The following is a 27,964-nucleotide window of genomic DNA, read 5'->3' on the forward strand; positions in this document are numbered from 1 at the left end:
TTCAAAGCACGTAACTCCCCACAACTCAGCTCCAGCCTCAATCTTTTTGCAATGCAATAGCTCATTATAGGCTCTTTCTACATTTGGAAGGACTTTCTGGTTCATCTGATAAAACTTCCAGTGCACTAAGAAGCCATGCATGAAAAGATGGCTTTTGAAATGTCTAGGCACACAGAAAGTACTTTTTTATGTACAGAACAACTGCTGGCCCAGAGATGGAAAGAAGACAAGGTCCCTACCAGAGAGGAATGGCAAACTCGAGTTGATGGACTATTCAAAAACGGCAAAGCTGACTGGAAAACTCAGAAACAAAGAGGACAAAAACTTTACAAAAGAATGGGAATTTTTTTGCAAGTTATCTAAGAGACCACCATAAGCAGATGGAAACAGTGGCAGGATTTTGATTTCACTTGTAGTGTAACAATTATCATGGACAATACGGATTGATATAAAAGTTAGAGGTCGGAAAAAGATGCAGTTTTAAATATTTAAAATGGGACTCCATGGAAGGGGTGGAGGGAAGTCCTGAGATTCTGGGGAAATCTCTGTATATCGATATAAATTTGGTTTTTTATAACTTTGTATTGGTAAAATAAAAATGATTTTAAAAAATTGAAATGTCTCGGTGCAAAGTATAGGTTCAACTGTTATTTCCTGCATGTAAAAGAAAGAGGAAGGAAGAATAAAAAGGCACAACGTTTCAGAAAAAAGAAAAGCACACAGCAGCAGCTTATTTCAGTTCTTAGCTGCCATGGGTGTAGCCAAGGAGGGAGCAGGGAGGGGCAGCTGCCCACCCAAATAAATGAAAATCAATAAAACTACATAGCAAACTGCAGTTCTGCCCCTCCTAACAGTGGCGTAGCGTGGGGGGTGCAGGGGGGGCCGGCCGCACCGGGCGCAACATCTGGGGGGGAGCGCTCGCACTCGCAGCTCTCTGCCCCTACCTGGCTCAGTCACTCTCTCTCACTGCAGTGCTGGCTGTGCGAATCTGATCCGAGCCGCCGGGTCGCCGCCCACTGTGGAGGGGAGGGTGCCAGGCGTGCGGTGCGGTGCGGAGAGAGAGTGAGGGACTATCTGGGGGAGGGACAGTGCAGCGGGGGGGGCGCAAATTACTTGCCTTGCCCCGGGTTAGGGGGCGCAAATTACTTGCCTTGCCCCGGGTGCTGACAACCCACGCTACGCCACTGCCTCCTAACAAAAATCCTCGCTATGCCCATGCTAGCTGCAAGCTCTTTTCTATTTATACAGCGTAAATAAAAAAAGTTTTACAACTAGAAACTCCCGGCACCGTAGCTGCACAGTCTTGCCCCATTTACTAAGCTTAGCGTAACACAACAGCAGTGCCAGCCCAAGCCACTGAGTGCCCTTGTTAATTTAAAAATAGGGCTGGAGTGTAAAACTATCGGTCAGAGGCTTGAACAGCAGCATAACTTGCCCAAACCGCTTTTTAGCTTCATATACAGCTAATTAAGGTGGTGTGGTTGTTTGCAGTCTGCATTTTAATGTATTGCAAATGCTGTAGAATTTAAATGAAGGAAAAAAATTAATTGCACATCCCCACACACTCCTTGTTTGTTCAATACTAGCTTTTATCAGCGCTGTTTTTCCAGGAAAAAGAGGTTTCGGAACTCACCAAGAACGCCTCTCCTTTGTTCTCTAAGAATGGCAATTTCACCCACCTGAGAAGTGCCAGAACTGAGCTCCCACTGAAAATAATGCCTGGCTTTCATTTCATTATTTTCCCATTTGCAATCGTATATAGTTAATATAGTTAAATTTAGTAATCTCTCTCACATACATGGTTTTGTCAATTATGTCATGTATATACAACTGCCAAGATCACTATACCTTAACAAAAAGTTGGATGAAACTTCGCAAAGTTTAACATAGATACAGCTTTCTAGTAATTGACTACGTCAGTTAAACCTGATCCCATATAGCACCATGGGTAGGCAAACTAAGGTCCGGGGGCCTGATCCAGCCCAATCGCCTTCTAAATCGAGCCCACAGACGGTCTGAGAATCAGCGTGTTTTTACATGAGTAGAATGTGTGCTGTTATTTAAAATGCACCTCTGGGTTATTTGTGGGGCATAGGAATTTGCTCATTATTATTATTTTTCAAAATGTAGTCCGGCCCCCCATATGGTCTGAGGGACAGTGGACCGCCCCCCTGCTGAATAAGTTTGCTGACCCCTGTAATAAGCATTCATTTGCCTTTACGGTCTTCCGTTTGGAAATGTGGAATTGCCTGTTATACACAAGATTAGCAGCAGGAGGCATTGCTTTTTCATTGTATGAATCTCAAAACCTCACACCCACAGTCCTTTTCCTGACATGCCAGATACTGCTCTCCGCAGCCCACTTGTCAGAAGAGTTATTAAACCCAGTATGCTGCAAGCCCTGGATGCGAGATGGGCCAAACAAGGGGGAACACTCCATGCACATTCTTTTAAAAGGTTAGGTCCTCTGTGGATATTTCATTACAGTAAGAGACTGCAGCAGCTTGCCATGTGGATGAGAGACACCAAGCGATACGCAGCAGATTTGCAGCCGCCTTGCTAATCTGAAAGTGTTTCAGCCTGTTTGCTAGAGTGACTGAGAACTGCTAGCAGAAGGACAGGAAGATGAAGCTAAACAGGCAAATAGACAAGATGAACAGAACATATTTCTGCATTCATCTATTTACAGTGGTACCTCGGGTTACAGATGCTTCAGGTTACAGGCGCTTCAGGTTACAGACTCCGCTAACCCAGAAATAGTTCCTCGGGTTAAGAACTTTGCTTCAGGATGAGAACAGAAATCGTGCTCCGGCGGCGCGGTGGCAGCAGGAGGCCCCATTAGCTAAAGTGGTGCTTAAGGTTAAGAACAGTTTCAGGTTAAGAACTGACCTCCAGAACAAATTAAGTTCTTAACCTGAGGTACCACTGTATTTATTTTTCCCAGTTTGAACTATAAAATGGTGGTTTTCTTGAGTCAAAATGAGAGTACAGTTAGCGGAGTCTGTAACCTGAAGCGTCTGTAACCTGAAGTGTATGTAACCCAAGGTACCACTGTACAGTAAATGGACAAAAGTACAAAGATACACAAAATGTTTAGGGCAGGCATAGGCAAACTTGGCCCTCCAGATGTTTTGGGACTACAACTCCCATCATCCCTGACCACTGGTCCTGTTAGCTAGGGATGATGGGAGTTGTAGTCCCAAAACATCTGGAGGGCCGAGTTTGCCTTTGCCTGGTGGTATGTGTACCCCTGCGTACCCACAGAAAAAAGCACTGATAAAAAGAATCCCACTACAACTGCCACATCATACCTGTTCCACATTTGTAAGAACTCAGTTTAGTGTGGCAGCCCCTACACTTTCGAACTCCCTGCCTATGAAGATCAAGCCTTCATTGTACTATTTGGCGCCTGTTAAAAACATTCCTGTTTAGACAAGCCTACCCAGATGCTTGTAGACTTGTAGAGTTGCAGGACTTTTTTGCCCAGTGGGACTCAAACACATGATCTTGAGATTACGAGTCTCATGCTCTACTGACTGAGCTAAAGAAAGTTTGAAAGTTGAGGTAACTTTAATCTGCTTTACTATTTGAACTTACGTATGTTTTAAAAGTAGGGTTGTATTTTTTTATTTTATTTTTGCTTTTTTTGTAAACTGCTTTGAGGTGTTTAACAACCATATGGTGTATAACTTTTATGAAATAAATAAAGTAATCCTTTTTAATTTGATCTCAGCCTCAGCTTGCAGCTGATGAATGATAATATTGGCCCACCTTACAGGGGGGTTGTAAAAATGGCAAGATAACATATGTACGATGTTTCAAACATTTGAAAGCACTATATAAAAATGGTCAGCCTTATTGTTATGTGCCCAGCTTCAGCTTTGTTGCTGGAATCACTCTTGGTCTATGATTCAGAACTCGCGGGTTCATCGGGTGCAAATATAGTTGTAATGGCTGAGAATGGTTGATTTTAAAACTGAATCTTCAGAATAAATCTAGTTAAACTACCAGCTTAATACAAGCATGATTTGAAAACTGAGAGCAGAGGCAGGGAAATAAATAGTACAAATGGTTGATAAAGCATTCTGGCCTCCTAGTATTCCCCCTAAGGACTATAACTGCAAACGTACACACACACACACACACACACACACACACACGGGGAACAGAGGGGATGAAAAGCTCCACTGAGTGCTTTTTTGGCCACCTGCCATTCCCAGAATGCCTAATAATATTCTCAAAACAAAATAGAGCAAAATACAATTCTCACACTGAGCTGTATCTTTTGTTTCTTTTAAAAACTGATCTGGTCTTGTTGTTTCCAAATGCTTGTTTTGGAAACTAGAAAGATCCCCTCCCGGATTTTTATTTCACCAAATGCCTCTTTATCTATAACTCAGCAAGCAAGAAAATCTCTTTTAACTCTTAACAGCAGTCTCTTCAAACGAAACTTCAGCACGAAAGCCAGAATGAATTAGTACAAAATTCTTGCATAGGTGTGGTCTGTGGTTTTCGCTGTGGTACATCCCAGTTCTATGGATTAGAGGCACTACCGGGAAATTAGTCTACTTGTCAGCAAATTTGGGTGACCTAGCATTCCATACATTACCCAAATACTTAGCATGTGTTTTCTTGATCTTCACTGTATCACTTTTGTTGGATGGTTTTTGTTTACTCTGGGGAAGAACCAGTAATGGAATTTTATGAGTGAAAGGGGAAAGGTTGTGTGTGTGTGTGTGTGTGTGTGTGTGTGAAAGAGAGAGAGAGATGCAGACAGAAGAGGAAGGGAGGAGAGCATATAGCGTTGTAGCCTTCCTAAACTGGAAGATTTTCAGAGACACCAATTCCCCCTTTGCTTTATCATAAAAATCTCACAGCAAAGTGCCCATCATTGCACGTACATGTATGGAAGAAGGGTTTCTGCATATTGCAGCAAAAGCAGCCAAGAGACTTGGGGCATTTTAAAGACTAACATTTTTACTGTGGCATATTGTTTGGGTGCGTATCAGGGGCAGGCCAGCAATAACTCACAAGGCGCAAGCGAAGTTAACTCTTTATTCAAAGAAACAAAACAACTCAGGCCTAGTGACACAGCAACTCTTCCCAGTAGCTCTTGCCCCAACGAGGCAGTTGTGAGTTCCCGACAGCTCTCTTAAGTCAGGGGTGCCATCTACGGGGGGCTGGGGGGGGTCAGGGGCTGCCTCCCAAATCCAATTTGATCCTTAAAAGGACGCACCAGGACGAATATGCTTTGCCTTGCTGCCTCCTTTTGAGGATCAGGGTGAAGCGTGTTCACACCACGTATCTCTTTCAAAAAGGTAAGGCATTTGGCAGTGGGAGAGTGGGAGATGACAGGCCAAGTCGGTCTGGCCAGATCGGGGAGTGGGTATCGTGCATGTGATGTCATGCATGTGCGACAGCCCCCCTCCCCCAATGTTGGGCGCAACTCGATGACACTGCTCTTAAGTCTCCTCCTCCCCTGGTTCCTTCCCAAGCAATCTAAGACTCCTTCATCTTGCCTGTCTTTGCTCCGCCCTCTTCATACCTCTGTGGGTTCTGCGAGAAAAGTGGAGGGGCAGGGGAGCTGGTCACAGCAGGAGGGGGAGACTCCCTAGCTTCTTCAGCAGCCTGTCTCATCTCTGTCTCTTGGCCCCACTCCTCTCCAGCCTCAGTTTCTGCCTCTGATTCCAGATTGCTCTCTTCCACAGCCTCTTCCTGCTCACTAAACCCTCTTGCCTCTTCAGTTTCCAACACCCCCTCCTCCCTCTTCTCTGCTCCCTCTGACCACTCATCACTGTCCCACCGCCAATCCATGGACTCTGAGTATTTTTCCCTTGGGGGGGTTCCCCACCTGGTGCCTCCCACCACTTCTCTGCTTCCAGCCAGTCTATGACACATACGCTTTCATGGACTACAGTCCACCTCAATACACACACTCAGTGTGCATGTGTGTGTCTCTCTCTGTGTGTGTGGACAGACAGTGAGGTTAGAGAGAAGTTAATTACAGAAAACAACAGTTACCAACAGTGGCCATTTAGAAACTACTACTGGAGATAATTGGCAAGCGAATCAACACATGTAGTGTGATAATAAACAGTTATTCCAATTCCTGCCACAGGCAGTAAGCTAAACCTTTTGATAAACTGTAATTCAGCTTTTGAAGTTCCTTTGTTTTGAGAACACCTATCTTGAAGTCTGTGCAGAGGTGCTGTTGGGGTCCCTGTGTGAGGGGGCCCATCTGTGATGCCTGTGTTCAGCTTCAGTAGCATTGCATATGTTGGGGCAGAATTGCCCTTCTGACACTGGCATTGCCACTGCTTACCTAGACAGGGCTGGGGCAGGTCAGCAGCATGGCTAGGCCTCACACATGCACTGCTGTAATTAATCTGATCCTGCCAGTGAATCCACATGACCCCAGTCTCGCCACTGCTGTTACGTTGTGGGTGAACATATCAGATGACACAGCGATTCTTCAAACAGCTCTTGTTTATTCACAGGCCAGGACAGAACTGAACTGAAGGGTTGAGTCAGCCTGCTTATATAGAGCTCCAGTACAACGTAACTGTAACAATTTTCTAAAACTATCCAATCACTGAACGTCACTTTCGATCCCTTATTTGCATAACTATCTACAGTATCCTCCTGCTGGCCCAGGGTGAGAACTTCAGTACATAACAACTGCCCTGCCCCAGCCCTGTCCAGGCAAGCAGCAGTGATGACACTGTCAGGAGGGTGGCTCTGTGATTCCACACCACCACACACGTGTGACTATTCCGCTTGCCGTACTTCTCATAACTCTGGGGAAATGCTTTGAATTTGAATGGCGGCACAACACTTCACTTCCTACTGCTTCACAATCTGCCACTGTTGCCACTTCATTTGGGAGCCCTGACTGCATGGGCCTTGGACATAGTCCCCACAATCTAGCCCTCACACTGGTCCAGTGACAGAGTATGCTGAGAGACTGAAATGCTCCCTGTTTTTTATGTTATTTTAATGAATATATTGCCAGTTCTGATGTCAGATTTACAGCTATTTATTATCTGGCGTAGACTGGCTTCTTTCTCCCGTGTAGAACGTAGAAGGAAATCACTGGCAGAACAAATTTCTGGATGTCTGTGTGCTCACAAATGCCATTTTGGGAATGTTCACTGTTAATAATGGAAGAGCTCTGCCCACACAAATCCCTTCACATACATCAGTGGAGCAACCCAACACTGGTGGGCAGAACTAGACTTTGTGGCCCCAGAGATTCGTCCACATGTTATTTCAACCTGTGGAGGGGTTTGTGTGTACGCCCCTCCAGTGTAGATATATATAAATTAGTTGGCAGAGTTGTGCCCAAGATAAACTGATTTCAAAAAGCATTACTGATAGGTTTTCAGCCACTGCTAGTCTTGTGCTTTGCATTAACAGGCAGTAAGTTTGGGGGCGGGGGGGGGGGGGAGAGACACAAGAAGCAAAGTTGGGAAGTTTGTGGGGAGGGGGAATAGCAGCTTGATGTCATTGGTGATTTCCCTCTCCTCCATGTGATTTGGCCGGTCTCCAATTCTGTCCCACAAGAGTCCATTAGGGAAAAGCTCACTTGATTAATTTCACCCCTGCTATTAACATGCCATGAACGTGTCTGGTGATTAAAGAGCTGTGTGGCTAAATCTACCAGGTGAATTTGAAGTGGTTTATAATTGAATCGTGGCTGTTTGATTTTGTCATTTGTCCCTGTCAAAAGTGTGCTATGAAAATGATGACAGCTCAAGCTTAGTTTCGTATAGGAAGGTCAGGACCACGCTGCCAGGATCAGAGGCCCCGTGCCTTTGAGTACCAGTAAGTGGGGAACAGCAGTGGGTGCAAGCTATTGCACACATGCTCTGCTGGTGAGCTTCCCATAGATTCACTACTGTGGGAAACAGTATGCTGAATTCGATATGCCTTTGGTCTGATGCAGGAGGGTCCTTATGCTCATAGAGTAGTAGCTCTTATGGCCTATGCTTGAAGCAACAACAACGTTAATAAAGAAGGTTGAAATTGAGACTTGGTCTTAATATGAGGTGATAGCATGTGCCACTTTATTCTGCAGCAAGGGTAATCACATTATTAATCAATAAAGGTAAAGGTACCCCTGCCCGTACGGGCCAGTCTTGACAGACTCTAGGGTTGTGCGCTCATCTCACTTAAGAGGCCGAGGGCCAGCACTGTCTGGAGACACTTCCAGGTCACGTGGCCAGCGTGACATCGCTCTCTGGCGAGCCAGAGCCGCACACGGAAACACTGTTTACCTTCCCGCTAGTAAGCGGTCCCTATTTATCTACTTGCACCCGGGAGTGCTTTCGAACTGCTAGGTTGGCAGGCGCTGGGACCGAACAACGGGAGCGCACCCCGCCGCAGGGATTCGAACCGCCGACCTTTCGATCGGCAAGCCCTAGGCGCTGAGGCTTTTACCCACAGCGCCACCTGCGTCCCAATCAATAAATTTATTGTTAATCAATAAATCTCCTTTATTGGCCCAGAAAAAGTGCATTGTGTACATGGATCAGAATCACATTGTTAATCCTCCCTTATGTAAAAACCTCCTTTGTAAGCAAGGAGAGGGCTGGACTAACACTTTTGCTCTGAGATGCCTGTTGTTTTATTTGTACAACCATTGGTTTTGATTTGTTTAAATATAGGGAAGTCCATTCTACCACCTCAGGTTTCAGTATGCTAATTTGGCTGCTTATTTAACCCAGGCGATCATCCGCCATCCCGATTGTGCAAATTATCTGTCGCCAACAGTTGTGTGAACTTTCAAATGGTATCTTTGCCCAAGTTTTGTGAATTGCAAACTCTAAGTGGTTTACTCAGAGCAGTGGCGTAGCGTGGGGGGTGCAGGGGGGGCCGGCCGCACTGGGCGCAACATCTGGGGGGGGGGCGCTCACACTCGCAGCTCTCTGCCCCTATCTGGCTCACTCACTCTCTCTCACTGCAGTGCTGGCTGTGCGAATCCGATCCGAGCCGCCGGGTCGCCACCCACTGTGGAGGGGAGGGTGCCAGGCGTGTGGTGCGGTGCGGAGAGAGAGCGAGGGACTATCTGGGGGAGGGACAGTGCAGCGGGGGGGGGGGCGCAAATTACTTGCCTTGCCCCGGATTAGGGGGCACAAATTGCCTTGCCCTGGGTGCTGACAACCCACGCTACGCCACTGACTCAGAGGCATGCCTAGGGGTTGGCGGAAACAAGCCCCTGCTTGGGGGTGCAGGTCCACCCCCCCCCAAAATCACTTAGCAGACTATGGAGTGCATGAGGCATGTGTGTGTGGCATCACAACGCTGCTACTGTGGTGAGATCAAATGCAGGAGAAGCTTCCCATCCTTCTTACACCACAACACAAAGCTGCATGAATTTTTTTTGCTCTTCCTCAATGTTATGTACTGAGTTGAATAAGATCCAAAAGGCAGCAGTCTGATTGGTCCTAGAACAATAGGATTCAGAATGCAGCAGTCTGATTGGTCCTAGAACAAGAGGGTCCTGAATGCAGCACTCTGATTGGTCCACAGGAGCCACCCAATCCAGCTCCAGGTGGAAGTGAATCCGCAACCTGATTGGCCTACAGGTGAATCCTGGAATTAGCCAATCACGTGGGGCCCATTGTGTAAATAATGTATATAAAGCAGACATTCTGGGGGAACTTCCATTCCTCCTCACCACTATGAGCTGAATAAAGAGCATGAAATCCACCCTTGACTCCGAGTATATTTCACTCAACTTGCTTTCACTCCAGATGCTTTGAGTACCTTTCTAATGTGGCTATTGCAGAAAATTGATTTCATCCCTTTTGGAGGGGTGCTGATACAGCTTCTTGCCAAAGGTGCAAGGGACCCTAGAAACGCCTCTGGGTTTGCTTTCTGGTGCTGGAAAATTTACAAATAGTAAACAAAACATACTTTGTGAAAGAAGTGGTTGAAGGTTACTGTTTGTTCTAAGTACAAGCACTAAGCATTTTAAGATGTTCATATTGCGGCCTTTCAAAATGGTACTTTAATCTTCCATTGATTAGAAAAGACTGGGAGTAAAAGATAAAAGAAGCATATGGAAAATGGCAGAGAACATTCTCTGCCTGTCATGAGCATGAAATTTACACGTCCCAAACATCAATATCCCAGTCAACAGTTATTATTCTATATTTAGATTTTTAGCCCTTTCTCCATCTCTCAGAGCGTATCCTTAAAACATACAAAAGATAACATTTCATCCTAATCTTTTCCCCTTCTTCACTAGTTTAGCCCTTCTTGCTTGCGTCTCTAGAAACTATTTGGAATGAAAAGAGTTTACAATGGTTCTGGAAAAAATATGCAGGATTGAGCATCTGCCCATGGTGAAATACATTTTTTTTTTCCAGATGAAAGGACACACAGGAGGAATCCTACCAACTCCAGTTAATTAAAAAAAAATAACAATTTAGAAATATTTCTGTAGAAGAAGAGAAGAAGAGTTTGGATTTGATATCCCGCTTTATCACTACCCGAAAGAGTCTCAAAGTGGCTAACAATCTCCTTTTCCTTCCTCCCCCACAACAAACACACCGTGAGGTGAGTGGGGCTAAGAGACTTCAGAGAAGTTTGACTAGCTCAAGGTCACCCAGCAGCTGCATGTGGAGGAGCGGGGAAGCGAACCTGGTTCACCAGATTACGAATCTACTGCTCTTAACCACTACACCACACTGATTACTTAAACACAAAACTCTCTTAAGAGGTATAAAAATGTACTGTGAACACCAGTGTTCCATCTACAGAAATCAACCAGGCCCGCAGTTACATACTGTTGAGTACTGGATAACAGGATAGTGTCCTCTTTTACGCCTGATGGCAGCAGATGAATTATGTTGAGCGCAGGACAGGCTGTGTGGCACACACAGCTCTGCCCTTCAACAGAAAAGTGCAGCCAGGGTGTCAGGATATATATCCAGTCAATGAACATTTGCCGACTGAGGCAGTTGCTTCATTCTGCCTAATGACGGGACTGACCCTGGAAGCACAGCTGGAGATGTCTCTATCCCAGACCTTGGAGAGCCACAGCCAGGCTGTACAGCAGCACAGGGCAGAAAGATAAAAAATACTGACTGCTCAGTGATGCAAGTATGTTTTGGGAAGCTTTTAATGTTTGATGTATTAATATTAAACAGTATTTTAATATTTTTTGGGAAGCCGCCCAGAGTGGCTGGGGAAGCCCAGCCAGATGGGCGGGGTATAAATAATAAATTATTATTATTATTATTATTATTATTATTATTATTATTATTATCATCTGACTACAAGTAGGTAGCCGTGTTGGTCCAGTAGCACTTTAGAGACCAACTAAGTTTGTTATTGGTATGAGCTTTTGTGTGCATGCACACTTATTCAGATACAAACGAAGTCTCTAAGGTGCTACTGGAAGGAATTTTTTTAGGACTCTGACTGTTACGGTAACATAATAGTCAATATAGCTTATGCCCCTTTTTCTGGAGTTCTGTCTATAATGGTAGCCATTAACAAATGGCAGCATTTCAGGTTTATTAAACGGAGGCCTGAATGTCTTTTTTCCAAGCTGCCTAGAATGTAGCTGGAAGCTGTATGTACCTCAAGGGATGAGAATTATAAGCATTTCCATCTCTCATTAAGGGTCCATTGTCCATTGCTCACTGCTTGTGGTGGCTGCAAAAAGCCCTTTCATCCATCTAAATGCACGCAGCGTGCTCCAGCCTAGATGCATGTAATGTTAACATGGCCAGGGCCAGTGTTTCTCATGACTATTTATTTATTTATTAGAAACATTTTCAAACTGTCATTCATCCTTATTGATCATTCCCAGGGCAATTTACAAAGGGCATGATTCGCTTACTCATACACTCAAGAGAGTTATTCTCTTGGACTTATTGCAGGAATATTTGGACTGTTTGGCTTTCAGATATTGAGTTGTGTATGTCATTCTTATTTTGGCATTGTACATATCATTTAAAACTAAGTATTAGAAGGTGTTGTACATTACTGTCAACGAATTTTTGTAAATCACATAGAGTTATTTAGTTTGCTCAAGGGAAAAGGCTCCAAGTCTTACTGGGTCCCAAGCTTTTGAAAGCATCAAAAGTAGCTCTTATCATCTGGCCTATTTAAGTCCCCAGTGGTCGGTTTTCCAAGGGGAACTAAATGCCTGCCTTGAGCACTCTACCAGCTAAGGAATGGAAGACACCAAAAGCCTAACAGAAAGGCATAAGAGGCAGGGGCATAGGAAGGGAGGTGTGGGGGGTGCGCCCCACCCGGAGTGTCATCCCTGAGGGGGTGACAAAATGGCACACTGCGGAGGGCAGCACTTACCGTGGGTCATGGCCTGTAGCGGGCCTGAACCACGCGTCTCTCCTGGGAGTGACGTGGTGGCTCCAGACCCTACACTGCCCAAAACAGTAGCGTGGGGCTTGCGTCCGCCAGGCAGACTCCGTGGGCAGCTCATCGCAGCAACCCTCTGGGCGGATCACCCCGCCCCCTGCCGCTCTGGGTGCCAGAGCAGCTAGCTACGCCCCAGTAAGAAGGCTCCTTTGGGATAGGGCGGGGTACAAATTTAATAGAGAAAGAAATCTTAAAGATTTCCAGAGTCTGTTAAAGAGGGTTAGACATTTGTTTGTGTTGTTGTTTTGCTTTCCTTAATGACAGCCAACCCTTAATGTCAGCCAGTGAAATTAATTGGTGGTGAAAAGCTCTGTCAGTGGCTGGAGAACAAAATGGCGGCGGGGGGGGGGTTGTCTTTAGATTGCAGCATGATTGCAGCCCGGGGTATTTCTGAGTGGCTGGTTTCACATTTAATCTTGGGGTGGGGGTGAGGGGAAAGAGAGTGTGCGTGAAGAATAAGTGAGAAAACAATTAGGTAAAACCTGCCAGTCTGTGATGCTGGTACAGTTTTTCTTTCATCCTGTACCATTATGATAGCTAAAGGTCAGGATATTAAATGCCAAGAACAGCCCCCTACCTAGCTGATCTGTGTTCATCCTGGGATTGCATCTTCGAGACTGCATTGGCAATCATAAAATTTTAAAGAGCTACGGTAAATCTCTTTGCAAATATTGCCTTTGTTTTTACAGTAAAGCAGCAGATGAAACGCAGGAGGCTTGTGTATTGTTTGGAGCCTGTTAACCCTTAACAGAGCATCATGATTTATCCTCCAGTGCTTGGTGCCTTCGTGACTTTATAATAGCCTTTATAACAAGAGGAAGCAGTGCTGGAAGGGTTAAAATCAGATCACAAGCCATTAGCCAAATTTAGTTCCCATCACCACCGGATGAGTAATTGAATTGTTCTCGAGTCAAAACATTTATCTGAAGCCCTCTGGTTGCAGCTGTCTAACATGCCAGTTTGACATTGTTCAGAGTCGTCTTTCCAAGGCTCAATTCCATTCATGCGGCAGTTGATCAGAAATTATAATCATGTGGCAAACAGGAAGTGTAGCTTCTCTAAGCAATGAAACCAAATAAATGGAAAATTAGAGATATCAATTCATCATTACTGTGTCTCTGTCTGGATTATAACTGGCAGCCAGGGAGCCCTTGTTTAAGCTATGCCTGATGCTTCCGTCTACAGAAGGCATGAGGAATCTGTGGCCCAACAAATGCTGCTAGGCTCACCTTTGTTAGCCCCAGCCAACATGGTCAATGGTCAGCGTTGCAACATATGTGACTCTTACCATTGTACATCAGGCTGCATTCCATCTGCACAGAAGTCGGAGCTTTGTACACCTATACACTCAAACATACTCATTTCTCCACCCTGGCCAGTAAGAGGCATCATCACAGTTCAGGACACTCCAGCCAGACAAAGAACACTCAAGGAAGCTTAGTGAGGGGTGGCCTTGTGAGTGTTCTGTGTGTTAGAGAGGCCTTGAGGCATTGGTCCTTGGGTCTCCTGCATTAAATGGAAGAGGCAAGAGACTATAGAACTCCCAAGATGTAAAATGTGTGTGTCGGACCCACTACCCTCCAAATGTTGCTGAACTACAACTCCCATAGGCACCAGCAAGCATGACCAATGGGAGTCGTAGACCCAAGCTCTAGTGGTATGGCAAAATTTAATTTGGATTTCTTAGGATCTACTACTACCATGCTGAAGGTTGTTTCATTTTCTGCTTGAGGGATAACAAACCATATAAGGTGAACTTATAACCTGTCTCACTGGTAACCAAAAATCCAGACTGGGAAAACTCCCTAAAACTAAAGAAGCATGTGGCCTCTCATTCAAACATGCCTCAAAGCTACCAAAAGAACAAGTTCCTTAAGCAATGGCCTTAGTAGCTACACAAAGCCAGGTTCCCTTGCATGAAATCTAGACTTACACAATCAGAAGCAACTCATTTTATTAGCCAGTAGTGTTTTTTTAATGGAACTTTTTGTTTAGAGAGATGAGAGGGAAACACACCTTTTTGAGGTGGGACTTAGAAAAATAATAACCTACTTTTGTATTGGGATGTTTTCCCCCCATATTCCATGGTAGGGCACCTCAGCCATCAATATTATTGTAAGAAGCTTTTGTGCACTTTTTATCCCAGTACTATGAGCTGTTCCGTCACACTACCTATTCATTCACTCATGCATTCAAATAGTTTTTGTTGGATTTTCAATTGCAAGTATAAGTCTTACAAAGACAGATGTTATGGAAATAAAAACAATGTAAAAATACACATCAGACTAGAACAAGGATGTGTGCAACCACAAAACCGGAGTAGAATACCCCAAAGCTTGAAACAAAGTAAGAAGAAAAAGTGTTGTCCCATTCAAGAAAGATTACTACACATTATTCTGTGTGGTGTTATTTCTTGGAAGAATCAGAGCTGTTGAAGGTGAAAACTGAGCGACCAGAGGATTTAGTTATGCATGTCATCTCACATAACTTATGAAAGGGAACCCAACCACTTCAAAAATTATCCCTTTTTTAGGTGCCTCAATTGATCAGATCCTGTCATAATTGAAAAGCCTGCCCTAGTCTTTCAGCATAATCTCGGAGCATACTGTTGCAAGAAGCAAAGCTACTAGTTATTTAGGGATTTAGATCACCTCCAAGCGATAGTAGAGCAAGGCCTGGATCTGGGTGGAGAGGCTGGCCACTGATGTCAGATAGTGTGGCAAAACCCAGGAGTTTTCCATGTTTGTGACTCCACCACATACGAAAGAGAGATCACCATTCTCCACATCCCTCCCAGCCTAATGAAGATATCAAGGGGTTAATCTGGTGCTTGTACCTATGTATTGTGTCAAGTATTGAAGGGAACACATCACAAACAAAAATAATGTTGACTCCTTAAAAATCAACACTCAGGGCTCTTCCTCATTATTTATTCATCTGTTCTCGTTAAAATGTTTGCTCATCAAGTATAGCTATTGGCTTCCTTGTCTAGCCTTGCAACGGCCACAAATTCAGTACTATACAATACACCCTGCTTCCCTTTTGTTGCTATTCCTCATTTTAATTAGCTAGCATAAACATCTTCCCCACCCCAACATTTGCTTTTTTAGCGGCTCCTGTCTAATCTTGGAACAAGCCAGTCTCATAAATTTCAAAGTTGTTTGACTTAGCTGATTTCAAATCAGAATCAGCCCTTTTTGCGGGGAGTGGAATTGTGTCATATTATAATTTGTCACAGCTGACTGTGCTACACATGTGGAGGGAGTTGTAAATTTTGATGTAGTGCAGCTGTACAAATGGTTATGCAAGTGTCAGATTTTAACTGGAGGGCTGAGTATTCTTGTGTCTCATTCTGGCTGAGTGTTAGATTATGCTGCAGTGACATATAGTATTCTAAAACTGAATTGTTTGAGACTTTATATACCGTATTTTTTTGCACCATAACACTCACTTTTTTCCTCCTAAAAAGTAAGGGGAAATGTCTGTGCGTGTTATGGAGGGAATGCCTACGGGTGGCATGCCTAGGGATTTTCCTCCTCTAAAAACTACGTGCGTGTTATGGTTGGGTGCGTGTTATAGAGCGAAAAATACGGTATGCACAGAGTAGGTATGAATATATTCATTATCTAGACTATACAAGTTTATTTGTTTAATAAATTCCTAAACCTCCCTTGACATTTCACATTTCATAATACAATCCTATATTATTACAACTAACAATCCAATATAAAAAATGGAGCATAAAATAGTAACCAAGACCTGGCCACACAATCAGATACCCAGCCACAATTATTTTCTGCAAGCCAAGGTTTAGCAGGGATGGGTCCTAATATTGCTTGGGATAGCATTTCATAGTTGTGGGGCCACCACTGAAAAGCCAGCACCCATGTGCTTGCCAGCTGCATATGGAAAAGTAAACCTATTCATGTGTAGACATAATGTCAAACCATGAATAAGGAATGTTAAATATGGCTGTTTTCATAAGTGCTAATATTGTTTTAGTCATTTTAATTATTATTCTGCACTGTATCAGTGATTCGTTATGTACACATTATTGTACACTGCCCTCACATTTTATAAGATGTCGGTAAATAAATACCTTTATAAATATTACATATATAAGCCTTAGGCTGACATACTCCTTGCCTTCTCTATCCCCCTCTTCCTGTTTGTATGCCGAGAATCCTGGAAGAGGTCATGGCTGGCTAGAACCCTGAACAGAAACAGGCTACCACACTACTGTACAACATTTTGCACTTTTATTTGTTGTTGTATTGGTTACTGAATTCAGCTGCCTAAGAATCTCAGCTGTCATTTAAAAAAAAAGGAAAAAGGGGAAAAAAGGAAGTTCCTGTCTACTATATTATCAAAGACAAACTTGTGTGTATGTTGGCTGATGAAATATCAGGAGGTTAGTAGGTGGGGACTTCACTGCCAGGACAGCCCATCATTCTTTCCCAATGATGTAAAATCGAGTAGTTTGTATTTTTAGTCCACCCTACTCCATAAATCACTGAAGCATTTAGAGAAATGTAAGTGAAACAATTAATTTTAAAGTGATGCAAATGAATCATAGTGTGCTTTCTGTAAATGTCAGGCAATAATATGAACACTGCAGTTCTGATGCAGGGGAAATGAGTTAGCTTTACAGAGCAGAACTGAAGGAGCAGGGGGTATAGCTCAGTGGTAGAGCATTTGACTGCAGATCAAGAGGTCCCTGGTTCAAATCCAAGTGCCCCCTTTTTAATGGAAATAAAAGCAATGCTCTGTTTATTTGAAATATCTGAAGGATGCTAATTTTGATCATTGCAATTGCAGTTTTAGGTTCACATGTTATTTTCTTCTTAGAGACACACATAAGCACTGTTGCATTAACGGTCACTGTTGCCTTTCCTCTCTGTTAAGCTATGAATATTTAAAGTATAAATTCAGATCCGTTTCTGATGTTTGCTGAGAAGTTCCACCCTGCTGGTTAAAGACATCTTCTATTTTCAGGCGCTGAAATCGCTTTACCCTATGTGTATATGCCCCAACTGTGAAATGAAAAGGGAGACTGATGAAAAGAACTATATAAAACATTCTTAGGCAGAAAGCATTACCCACCCTGATCTTTGCATGATGAAAACTGTATTTTAACATACTCTTTTTGCAGATCTGTTAACATTAGTATACAGGCATGTCCATTATTTCCATACAACTGCAAGGAGGAAGACAAGAGAAGAAACACCATGAGCCCGATTCTCGTTTGCTTCTCAATTTCCTTTGGATCAATCTACTGAGATTTACAGTGGCAAGGTGCAATTGTGCAAACAGTAGTTGTTTTTAATACTAAAGGCTTGTATTCTGAGGAGGAAGCATTAATGTCTATAGAAAGCATACAAACAGCGCCAGAAAAGCAAGGAATGGAAGATAATTTTTCATGTGGTTTCTATTTGACGCTGGTGATCTGAACAGTAACACTTATCTGAAAGATTGTATGTGTAACCAAAAGCTAAAGGCTGACTTTCAGCCTGAGCTTGCTAAAGCTCTATCTTTTTTACCAGCTGGGACCTATACAATCAGTGACTACAGTATCATATGAGCACTGATCCAGAGAATATATTCTACAGCGTTTATATCTGCTTACCGTACATGTAAGATTGGCTTGTTAAGAAATTGAACTGCAGCCTGGCAGCAAGACTGACTGATGAGGAATTGATCAAGACTGGCGATATTTGGTGACAGATTATGTATATATCAAACTTTTGAATTTTTCTACTGCAACTGGTGAAAAAGATTTAGAGACTTTGGTTGTAATTTCTGATTATTTGTATTAGTTTATAAATACAGTGGTACCTTGGATTAAGTACTTAATTCGTTCCGGAGGTCTGTTCTTAACCTGAAACTGTTCTTAACTTGAAGCACCACTTTAGCTAATGGAGCTTCCTGCTGCCGCTGTGCTGCCAGAGCACGATTTCTGTTCTCATCCTGAAGCAAAGTTCTTAACCTGAAGCACTATTTCTGGGTTAGCGGAGTCTGTAACCCGAAGCGTATGTAACCCGAAGTGTATGTAACCTGAGGTACCACTGTAGCGTTTTGTGCCATTGTTATTTGCCATCGTGTTGTGTTATATTTTTCTTTTTTACCAGCTGGGACCTATACAATCAGGACCTATACTTCCATAGTCTTGCAGTAGCGCTGATCCCAAGTAAACGGGCATTTTTAGGTCATGTGTGTGCATGATAAACGGATCAGCACAGCTGCCTGCATTTTCGGACTCCCCTGCGAGGCGTGGCTGCCGCGGGGAGCCTCCAAACCGACTCCTGCACCACAGCTGGACCGTAAGCAAAGCTCCCCGGACGGGAATAAGGGCCGCCTCGTGGTGCCGCGGCGGGCCTACTCCCGCGAAACAGGCAAGAGGTGAGCCCGGGGCCCGCGCCGATGACGTCATCGGGCGCCGCCTCTCGCCGTCGCAGCCGGGGTGGGAAAAACAAACAGAGAACTCGGCGGTGCGTCAGGTAAACAACAGGCACGCGCTCGTCCGTTGCTCCCCTCTGAGGGGCGCGGGGCCTATGGCCTGTACCACTTTCGGCGGGGGGGGGGGTGGAGAAGGAAAGGCGGAGAAACTAACGGGGTCGGGCGGGGAGGTAGCTGCTGCCGCCGCCACCACCCCCCTCGCTCCAGCCGCGACTTCCCCCCTCCCGAATCCGCTAGTTCGGACCGCGTTCCCGCCTCTTCTCTCCAGAGCCCTGAGGGGAGCCGCTCAAGCCGGGCGCCCTCGGGTGAGGCGACTTTCCGACTCCCTTCGTGAGGCAAGCGGCGGCGACGACGGACTCGCTCCCTTTTTGCCGTGTGGCTCCTCGGGCGCTTTCGCGAGGCTGCCGTTTCCTCACGGCTTCTCCCCTTATCTGGAAATACACGCACAGCTTCCCACGGTTCTAATACCGCCCAGGAGACATCAACAGGGGGGCGATCCTTGTACGTGCTTCTTCGAAATGATGTTGGGCTCCCAACTTTCGCCAGCCCAGCCCGGTGATCAGGGGATGAAGAGAGTCGTGGTCCCACAGCGTAGAGGGCCAGAAGGGTCCCACAATTGCCTTGTAGCACCGAGTGGCTTTGCGACTGCAGCCTAAGGCAGGGCTGGATTTACGTACAGTATAAGCTAAGCAAGCTGTAGCTTAGGGTCCCACTCTCTTGCCCCCCCCCCCCATATACTTCTTCTTAATTGTATTTCAGTTCAACAATTACTTTGATTATATATATACAGTGGTACCCCGCAAGACGAATGCCTCGCAAGACGGAAAACCCGCTAGACAAAAGGGTTTTCCGTTTTTCGATGCGCTTCGCAGGACAAATTTCCCTATGGGCTTGCTTCGCAGGACGAAAATGTCTTGCGAGTCTTGAGATTTTTTTCCGCTCCCCACCCCCTTTTTCTAAGCCGCTAAGCCGCTAATAGCCTTTTAGCAGCTAATCCGCTAATCCCTTAAGCCTTTAATAGCCGCTAAACCGCTAATAGCGTTAATCTGCTAAGCCGCTAATAGGGTTGCTTCGCAAGACGAAAAAACGGCTAGACGAAGAGACTCGCAGAACGAATTAATTTTGTCTTGCGAGGCACCACTGTGTATATATATATATATATATATATATATATTTGTGTGTGTGTGAGCGCGCGCGCAAATGGCTTTATTAGGTCCATAAATTACCATATAGCATATATTCAACACAAAAAATAGCGACAATTTGTTGTTGACAAAGGACAGCTGGACATATAAAGGGCCCCATTATCTTCAGTAGCTTAGGGCCTCATCAAACCTAAATCTGGCCCTGGCCTAAGTATACAACCATAGTGTAGGCGCATGACCTAGGGCAGGGGTGGCCAACTCCCAAGAGACTGCGAACTACTCACAGGGTTAAAAACTGGCAGTGATCTACCCCCTTTTTGAGGGTTCAGGTCAAAGTTGTTGAGTTTTTCCAGGGGGGAGGTAAAATGTTGAGCTTTTTTTAGGGGAGCCACAGTTGTTCAGCTTCTTTGTGGGAAGCCAATGATCTACCAGTGATCTACTGCAGATGTCCAGTGATCTACTGGTAGATCACAATCTACCTGTTGGACATGCCTGACCAGGGGTAAGGTTCAGGGAAGGGCCTTCTGAGTAAACATGCATAGCATTGCGCCAGTACCCCACCCAGTCGTACAGTTAAACATGTCATGTCTTTTCAGTGTGTACAAAGCACCCATCCCTTTTTATCCCCCCCCCCCCCCCGCTGTATACATGAAATTTCTAATGCTTGTTGGGAAAACCCCCCACCTTTTCACCCATGAGTGTGCATTGAAAATATGAGGTCAAATTATGAATTATTTTATCACTGTTTCAAGTCTTTTGATTGTGGGGATATCAGGATGGTTATTCATCTGTGTTCTTGTGTATATAGTATTGCTGGCATTGTTTAAATTAGTATACACAAAAATGCATTGAGCATGTGGGAAATTCTTTTAATGGCAATGAGTTCAACAGAAGTGGTTAATGGGATGTTAAGTGCTTTAGTGCTTTGCTTTGTTGTGATTTTATGGATTTTCTTCTGCATGATCTAAGAAGCTTGAAGCCCTCCATTGGAATGGAAAGGTGCGGTAAAAATATGGAAATGAATAATTAATATCTAATCTGTTTTAAGGCTGCAAACCTGTAACCTCTTGCCTAGGAGTAAATCCTATTGAACTCAGTAGGACATACTTCTGAAGGAACTTGCCTGGTTTCTATCCATCACTCAAAGCCAAACTATGGCATGGCACAAATGTGAGGGTTCTCACACAGCCGCTTTGCTACTCTCTGATCCTTTTTGGTGCCACAGCACACTGATCTAAGCCAAGGTTTGACTTAGCATGTTATCTGAACCTGGGCTCATGGTTAAGTTCCCTTCAGGCTAACCACAAGCTATAACCAAGAACAAACAAAATGTTGGTATAGCATGATGTGCAAACCAGGCTCTTGAGTATGCACCTTAGAGTTGGTTCAGAAGTAACTGTGTCAGCACACAATCTTGGTAATTGTGTTGTGTGATTTCTTAATAAGTAGTGACTTGAGAAATGCTACCAGTGAGTGAGGTTTGGTGGCTGCATATACCACATCTACCTGAAGGTGGCCCATGCATATTAACAGTGCTACCAGCAGCAGCCTCACATGTACTCAAGATGATTGTATAGGTATTGACTATAGAGTGTATTTCTTATACAGTGTCTTTGTCTCTACCTTCTCTATCTTCACTTTCCACACCTTCTCTCTTGTTCTTTATGCTTTGTTACCTGTTAACTTGTTATACTTGTGATGCTTTATAATACTATTCCAGTCTATACCACATTCATATTTCTTAACTCACACATTCTCAAAGGGTCCAGTTATGACCCACCAGAACCTGGTAGGAATCTTGTGTATGAGTCACCATCTTGGTAGTACTCAGGACTAGCACACTGAATACTGGTAACTTTGTCACAGGACTGGAACTAATAGCTCCAAAACAAAAGTTTTTTTTACACAATAAATACTTTTCTTACTACATCATTGCCTATAATTCTGAATGGGTTCCTGTAAAATTTTAGTATTTAGGCTTTGTCCTTTTTGAAATGATGTTTTATTTTGGTGCATTATTATATAAACTCTACCTATCAAATCTCTTTATCTATTTTTCTCTTATACTAGCAAGGATTCATTACTTTTTATAACAAGTTCCAATGACCATGTGCTTTGAAAGTGTTTTAAATAGAGTTTTAAATTACCAATAGTAGTAATTTGAGTGCTCAGCAATAGGAAGGTTATATCCCTTCTGGGTATGATATGTAGACAATATACAATACATTGTTATTGACAAGGATACGTAGAACATTATACGAATACTAAAATATGGTTGGGACCTATGGTTGGGATTCATACATGCACAATCCCATATGGCCCCTGAGAAGCAGTTCCATTCTGTCTAATGCCAGATAGCATCAACAGGGCAACAAACAATATCAACATAGTAACTTGGCTGTCTGTGGCATAACTAGGACATAGTTGTTATAAATTGGAAATAAGCAACAGTATAATGTAACAAACAACCTTACTATGTGACTATGAAATCTAAAGTGTAGCATGCATCCTTACAGAACATTTTCCAAGGTCTCAATTCATGGTTTCATATCTAACCCATTTGTAATGTTTGGGTTAAACATACTTTAATTTTGTTTATCATTTTGTATATTTGTAAGCTGGTTTCAATTTCTGCTTGCCAAAAGTGATTGAAAACAAATCCATGGGTGCTCATTTTTCAGTGCTGAACTGTAAATTAATTACATAGAGCCACCCTTTTGCATTTCTCAAGAATTTCAGCTCAATTTTTGGTTTCCCTGTGCTTAAAAAAGTTTCCCTTTTTTATAACTCTGCTCCTATATTGTCCGTTTTAACTATCAATTTGCTTCCCTTGTCCTGTCTGCTTCTCTTATTTCTTTTCTACATTCAGATTAGCTATTTGCTGTTCACATAGGTACACATATGTAATAGTTATAGTCATGAGAAGTACCATTTCTAATGCGTAGATATCATGTTCAGGGCAGAAAAACAAATATGTACCTAGTAATATGAGAGCGTGCTTTTTGCTGCTCATAACTGTATAAACATTTCTAATTATCTTAATTAGAGTAATAAACAGCATGTAGCAATGTCTAAAACCATCTTATTGATTTGTATACTGTACTAAGTGCCCTGTGCTTTGTAAAACCAGCTTGCTAGAGAATACAGTTTTCTTGTGCTTCTGAATTTGGTTAATGCCTCTAATCATTACATTAGAGTCTGGTATAATGACAAAACATGAACAGATGCCATAGCTGCTTTAAAATATTGTGAATCAAAGAATAAAGGCATGGGGATATACTGACAGCAATTCCTTTCTTTGTTTTTAGATCCATTTAACAAAATCATGTTGTCTGATAATCAACAGCCAGTGGATTTGTTTTCATGGAATGAGTAGTATCGTTCTTTTAACTCTAAATGGGTCTGGTTTTGTATCATCCATATTTACATAGAAGAAGGTAATAGCAAAGAAAACTGATCTAATTGTGGATGGGAAACACTGTTCATTCACTATGTCCTTGCCTTGGAAGACTGTCACCAAGACTTTCAAACTTGAGTATTTATGATGTGTGTGTTAGTTTATGCCTTATTAAAACAACTACATTGTTCTTTCAAACTACCTTAGAAAATAGAAAAAAGAATGCAGTACTGTATTGATTAGAAGATAATGAAAAAACAACAAGCTCAGTAATGGTGTGCAATTTTTAATTTACTGTGTGAAGAGTAATAAATACATGTTTTGTACAATCATGAAAAACTGCTTTCTATCACAACTGGTGTTGGTGAATTTTATTTTATGTTTTCTTCAGTGTGAAGGTATTTGAATATGAATGGTAGTCTTTTGTTTGCTGTGAGAAGTCTCTGATTCAGAATGTTAATGGATTTTTTAGCTATTAAGATGTAATTATATACCTGGAGTATTTAAGTATGAAGTTGAAAAATCTCCATAAGCAATCTCAAAAGAATATTTATAATGCACTACTTGTAAATTGACTGACTTTCTTGTAATTTACCAGAAGTGCTGATATGAGTGCAGCCCTAATGTGAAAAGCACATTAATCCCTGGAGTTACATTGTATGTATTAAATTATTGCTCTCTTGAGGTATGAGACACGTGAGGCCATTTAGCTTTCAGTCATGCTTGTTACTTAGATTCATAGCACAATAATAAGCAATGCCATTCTGAGATGAGAAATTAGACATGATACATTTCATTTCTTGAAAACGGAAAAGCAATAATACTTTCAACTTTTCTGTAGGTTTGTAGCAATAAGATCATGTTAGTGCTGCTATATTGTTGAGGCTTCTTATATTCAATTGACATGATATTGCACTCTCTTTCACTTTTTGTTCCCCATTTTTTATGCAGATGATTTTTCCTTTTAATTTTCTTCACTGAACTCATTCTTCTGCAGATTGCATGGTTGGTATATATCACATGAATAGCAAAATTTAATATCTATTCTTTAAATATTTATTATTTAGCAATAACCTTCAGTGTGGGCTGGTTCCATTTTTATAGCTCTTGTTTAAATTGACACCTGACAGTTGATTGCTTTCTTCTTCACAGGGTAAAATACAAGTTGTTATGGTTCCATTCGTCATATAAAGAACACATTATCTGATGTAATAGCTGTTTGTGAAAACTGGAAAACGTAGTATACTGGCGATTGGGAAGATAATTTAAGAAAAAACAAGGATTACAAAAGAGAAGTGACTGTGGCTGTATAGAAGTCTGGCATATGAAGATGGAGCTTGACATTACCAAAGATGATTTGCCCTTAATGGCAAATACTAGCCACATGCTGGTAAGGCATTATGTGTTGGATCTGGATGTGGACTTTAAAAGCCATGTAATTGGTGGCACTATAGTTCTGTTCTTTGACACTGACAGCAGTTGCAGAAAAGGAGACAGTGAACAGGTGGAAGAAGCTTGTCATTCTCAGTCAGATGGAACCTGCTGTATTCAGGCACCTGAAGCCTGCTACGTTCCTGTGCCAAATGCAAGTGCTTGCTCAACTAAAAGTGGATGTAATGATTTTGCTGTCTGTGGTAAAGGTGAAAATGATACTTCTGATAAAAACGGTAGTCATGGCAACAAGGAACTGGCTTCTGGGATTTCTAGTTCAAAGAACTGCTGTGACATTGAGATTCATGGGAGTGAAGATTTTTTGCTGGTCCTGGACTGCTGTGATTTATCTGTGTTAAAGGTCGAAGAGGTAGATGTTGCTGTAGTTCCAGGCATTGAGAAATTTACCAGCTCTGCCAAGTTAATGGATGCTTCCAAGGATCCAAGGGATCTTAGAAATCAGATTGTGCATGAACTTGTGACATTACCTGCAGATCATTGGAAGGAGCAGCTTCAGTTTTACAGACTGTGCAGCCAGGCACCTGCTTGTGGAGAGCTTCTGTTTGTTACTGGCACTTGGAGCTTGGAGATCAGGAAAGCAGGTGTCCAGCTGCCAAAAGACTTCCCTCGTGCCATAAGGATATATTACAAAACAAAGCCAGAAGGAAAATCACTCAGCTGGACTACAGACCAATGTGACAGGTATGCAACAGTTTTTGGTGTTCTGCTATACTTGTGTTCTGTGCCTGATGGGGCAGAGTTGAATTATAAATAACAATCTCATTTTGAGGCTGAATTCAGACAGATTGGTAGCAAAGCAGGCAGAGTTCAGTGCTCATGAAAGTGTAGCAGGATTATATCACTTTAAGTCTGGAACAAGTGAATGCATTTCTTTAAGTCTAAATATTTAAATCGGGGAACAATTGCTTGGTGCATTTTGGATAAAAGGTATTGGAGAGAAACATATTCTGTAAAGCATTTTCACTTTACTATATATTTTTTCAATTACCTAGAGTTAAGAGTTCATATAACAAATCCTTTTGTAGTGAAGGCAAAATATGTTTTGTTAATAGTAAGTTAAAATGTTCTGGATGTGGTAGCTTTGTAAATTTCTTTAACGTGAGAAAAGCAACTTATTTTAATTTGAATCTGAACATGGCTTAGCAGAAGCCAAACAGCAATTTTATCTTTCTATGCATATATAAACAATATAATATGTAATATTAACATTAATAATATAATATATTATTTAGTAGTACTAAAAGCCTAAAGCTGTAAAAATCTGAAATAGCTAAGAACTTAAACAGCTTAAATATATGTAGTATATCATTTTCCTGGACCACACACCTTGTCTACTTCTCTGTTGTCATTTGGCTCACCTTATCTAATGGCGCGGGTGGCGCTGTGGATTAAAGCCTCAGCGCCTAGGACTTGCCGATCGAAAGGTCGGCGGTTCGAATCCCCGTGGCGGGGTGCGCTCCCGTCGTTCGGTCCCACCGCCTGCCAACCTAGCAGTTCGAAAGCACCTTCGGGTGCAAGTAGATAAATAGGGACCGCTTACCAGCGGGAAGGTAAACGGCATTCCGTGTGCTGCGCTGGCTCGCCAGATGCAGCTTGTCACACTGGCCACGTGACCCGGAAGTGTCTGCGGACAGCGCTGGCTCCCGGCCTCTTGAGTGAGATGGGCGCACAACCCTAGAGTCTAGCAAGACTGGCCCGTACGGGCAGGGGTACCTTTACCTTATCTAATGGCAGCTTTTGGGCACTTGGCTGTTTTGTCAATCTAATGTAGATTACAAGAGACAAGCCTTTTATTTGTGTATTTTTTCATCCCTTGACACCTGGGCTATAAAATAAATGTTTGTTTATGTAGAAAATATCCTTTATTAAGAGTGCAACTGGGCAAGCCCGAGGGAAATCTATGACCATATTTTTAAAAGGATACATGCATGTAGGATAAACACTGGGGGAAGGGCAAGCTTAATCTCCCTCTCCTGGGGCCATTTTCCTAATTCCTATTTTCCTGAACCTGCTATTTGCCGTGGGACAAAACACATAAGCACCTGTATGTTTTGTCCCATGGACAAGTAGCAACTTCAGAAAAGGATGGGGCAATTTAGCTTGGAAAATTTGTGTAAGGAAAAGAGTTAATGCCCCTTTCTTCAGCCGTGATCCAAATTGCTTCCCTGTGGTTGCCCTTGCCATTTTGAAAACCCATGGAGAGATAACTCATGAGTCCCAATGTCTAGTTTGACTATACAGTGGTACCTTGGGTTACAGACACTTCAGGTTACAGACTCCGTTAACCCAGAAATAGTACCTTGGGTTAAGAATTTTGCTTCAGGATGAGAACAGAAATTGCGTGGTGGCGGCAGCGGGAGGCCCCATTAGCTAAAGTGGTACCTCCGGTTAAGAACTGTTTCAGGTTAAGAATGGACCTCCAGAACGAATTAAGTTCTTAACCCGAGGTACCACTGTAACATGTAAATGAGCATACTATAGTGGTAACTTCATTTACTGATAAGTGCTATGCTAGGAAGCACTTATCTCTTCTGAGATGTGCTCAGTACTACCCACATATACTTTGTGGCAAGCTGGGGTTGTCCTGGAATTCTAAGTGGAGCAGATTGTTACAGACCTCTGTTATGACTTGCTCGCTTTTTATTAAAAAATCCTATGCTAATATTGGCCAGTAGTGTTTCTGCAATAACAAGAGAGAAAAGCTTCCTTTCTCCTAGACTGTGCTTGTATTAGTTCTCTGAATTATGCCACAGTACACAGTGAAATAAGGGACGCGGGTGGCGCTGTGGGTAAAACCTCAGCGCCTAGGACTTGCCAATCGTCAGGTCGGCGGTTCAAATCCCCACGGCGGGGTGCGCTCCCATTGCTCGGTCCCAGCGCCTGCCAACCTAGCAGTTTGAAAGCACCCCCAGGTGCAAGTAGATAAATAGGGACCGCTTACTAGCGGGAAGGTAAATGGTGTTTCCGTGTGCTGCGCTGGCTCGCCAGATGCAGCTTGTCACGCTGGCCACGTGACCCGGAAGTGTCTTTGGACAGCGCTGGCCCCCGGCCTCTTAAGCGAGATGGGCGCGCAACCCCCAGAGTCGGACACGACTGGCTCATACAGGCAGGGGTACCT

The 27,964-nt window shown here is 43.1% G+C and overlaps 1 protein-coding gene and 1 long non-coding RNA gene across 19 annotated transcripts in view; one reads left to right on the forward strand and one right to left on the reverse strand.

The window, feature by feature from the left end:
* Nucleotides 1-16,640: 16,640 nt before the first annotated feature.
* LOC310659765 lies at nucleotides 16,641-18,238 on the reverse strand. Its single transcript, XR_014502979.1, has 2 exons — nucleotides 17,500-18,238; nucleotides 16,641-17,429 (listed from the first exon to the last, which is right to left on the reverse strand). It is a non-coding gene; the product is annotated as an uncharacterized lncRNA (long non-coding RNA).
* A 235-nt stretch (nucleotides 18,239-18,473) lies between these two features.
* AOPEP (aminopeptidase O (putative)) overlaps nucleotides 18,474-27,964 on the forward strand; it is a 179,395-nt gene continuing 169,904 nt past the window's right edge. For 4 of the 18 annotated variants that reach the window (XM_083403402.1, XM_083403403.1, XM_083403406.1 and 1 more), the window contains exons 1-3: nucleotides 18,829-18,893; nucleotides 23,306-23,434; nucleotides 24,547-25,527. In XM_083403402.1, the coding sequence (XP_083259528.1) occupies nucleotides 24,719-25,527 (809 nt within the window). In that variant the 5' untranslated portion in view covers nucleotides 18,829-18,893; nucleotides 23,306-23,434; nucleotides 24,547-24,718. Of the gene's footprint in view, nucleotides 18,894-19,123; nucleotides 19,158-20,035; nucleotides 20,997-23,305; nucleotides 23,544-24,350; nucleotides 24,404-24,546; nucleotides 25,528-27,964 lie in introns of those variants that run through there. The other 14 variants (XM_083403418.1, XM_083403405.1, XM_083403408.1 and 11 more) reach the window with 8 other exon arrangements.

Source organism: Podarcis tiliguerta (assembly GCF_965153285.1).
Source record: "Podarcis tiliguerta genome assembly, chromosome: 11".
Classification (NCBI taxonomy): domain Eukaryota; kingdom Metazoa; phylum Chordata; class Lepidosauria; order Squamata; family Lacertidae; genus Podarcis; species Podarcis tiliguerta.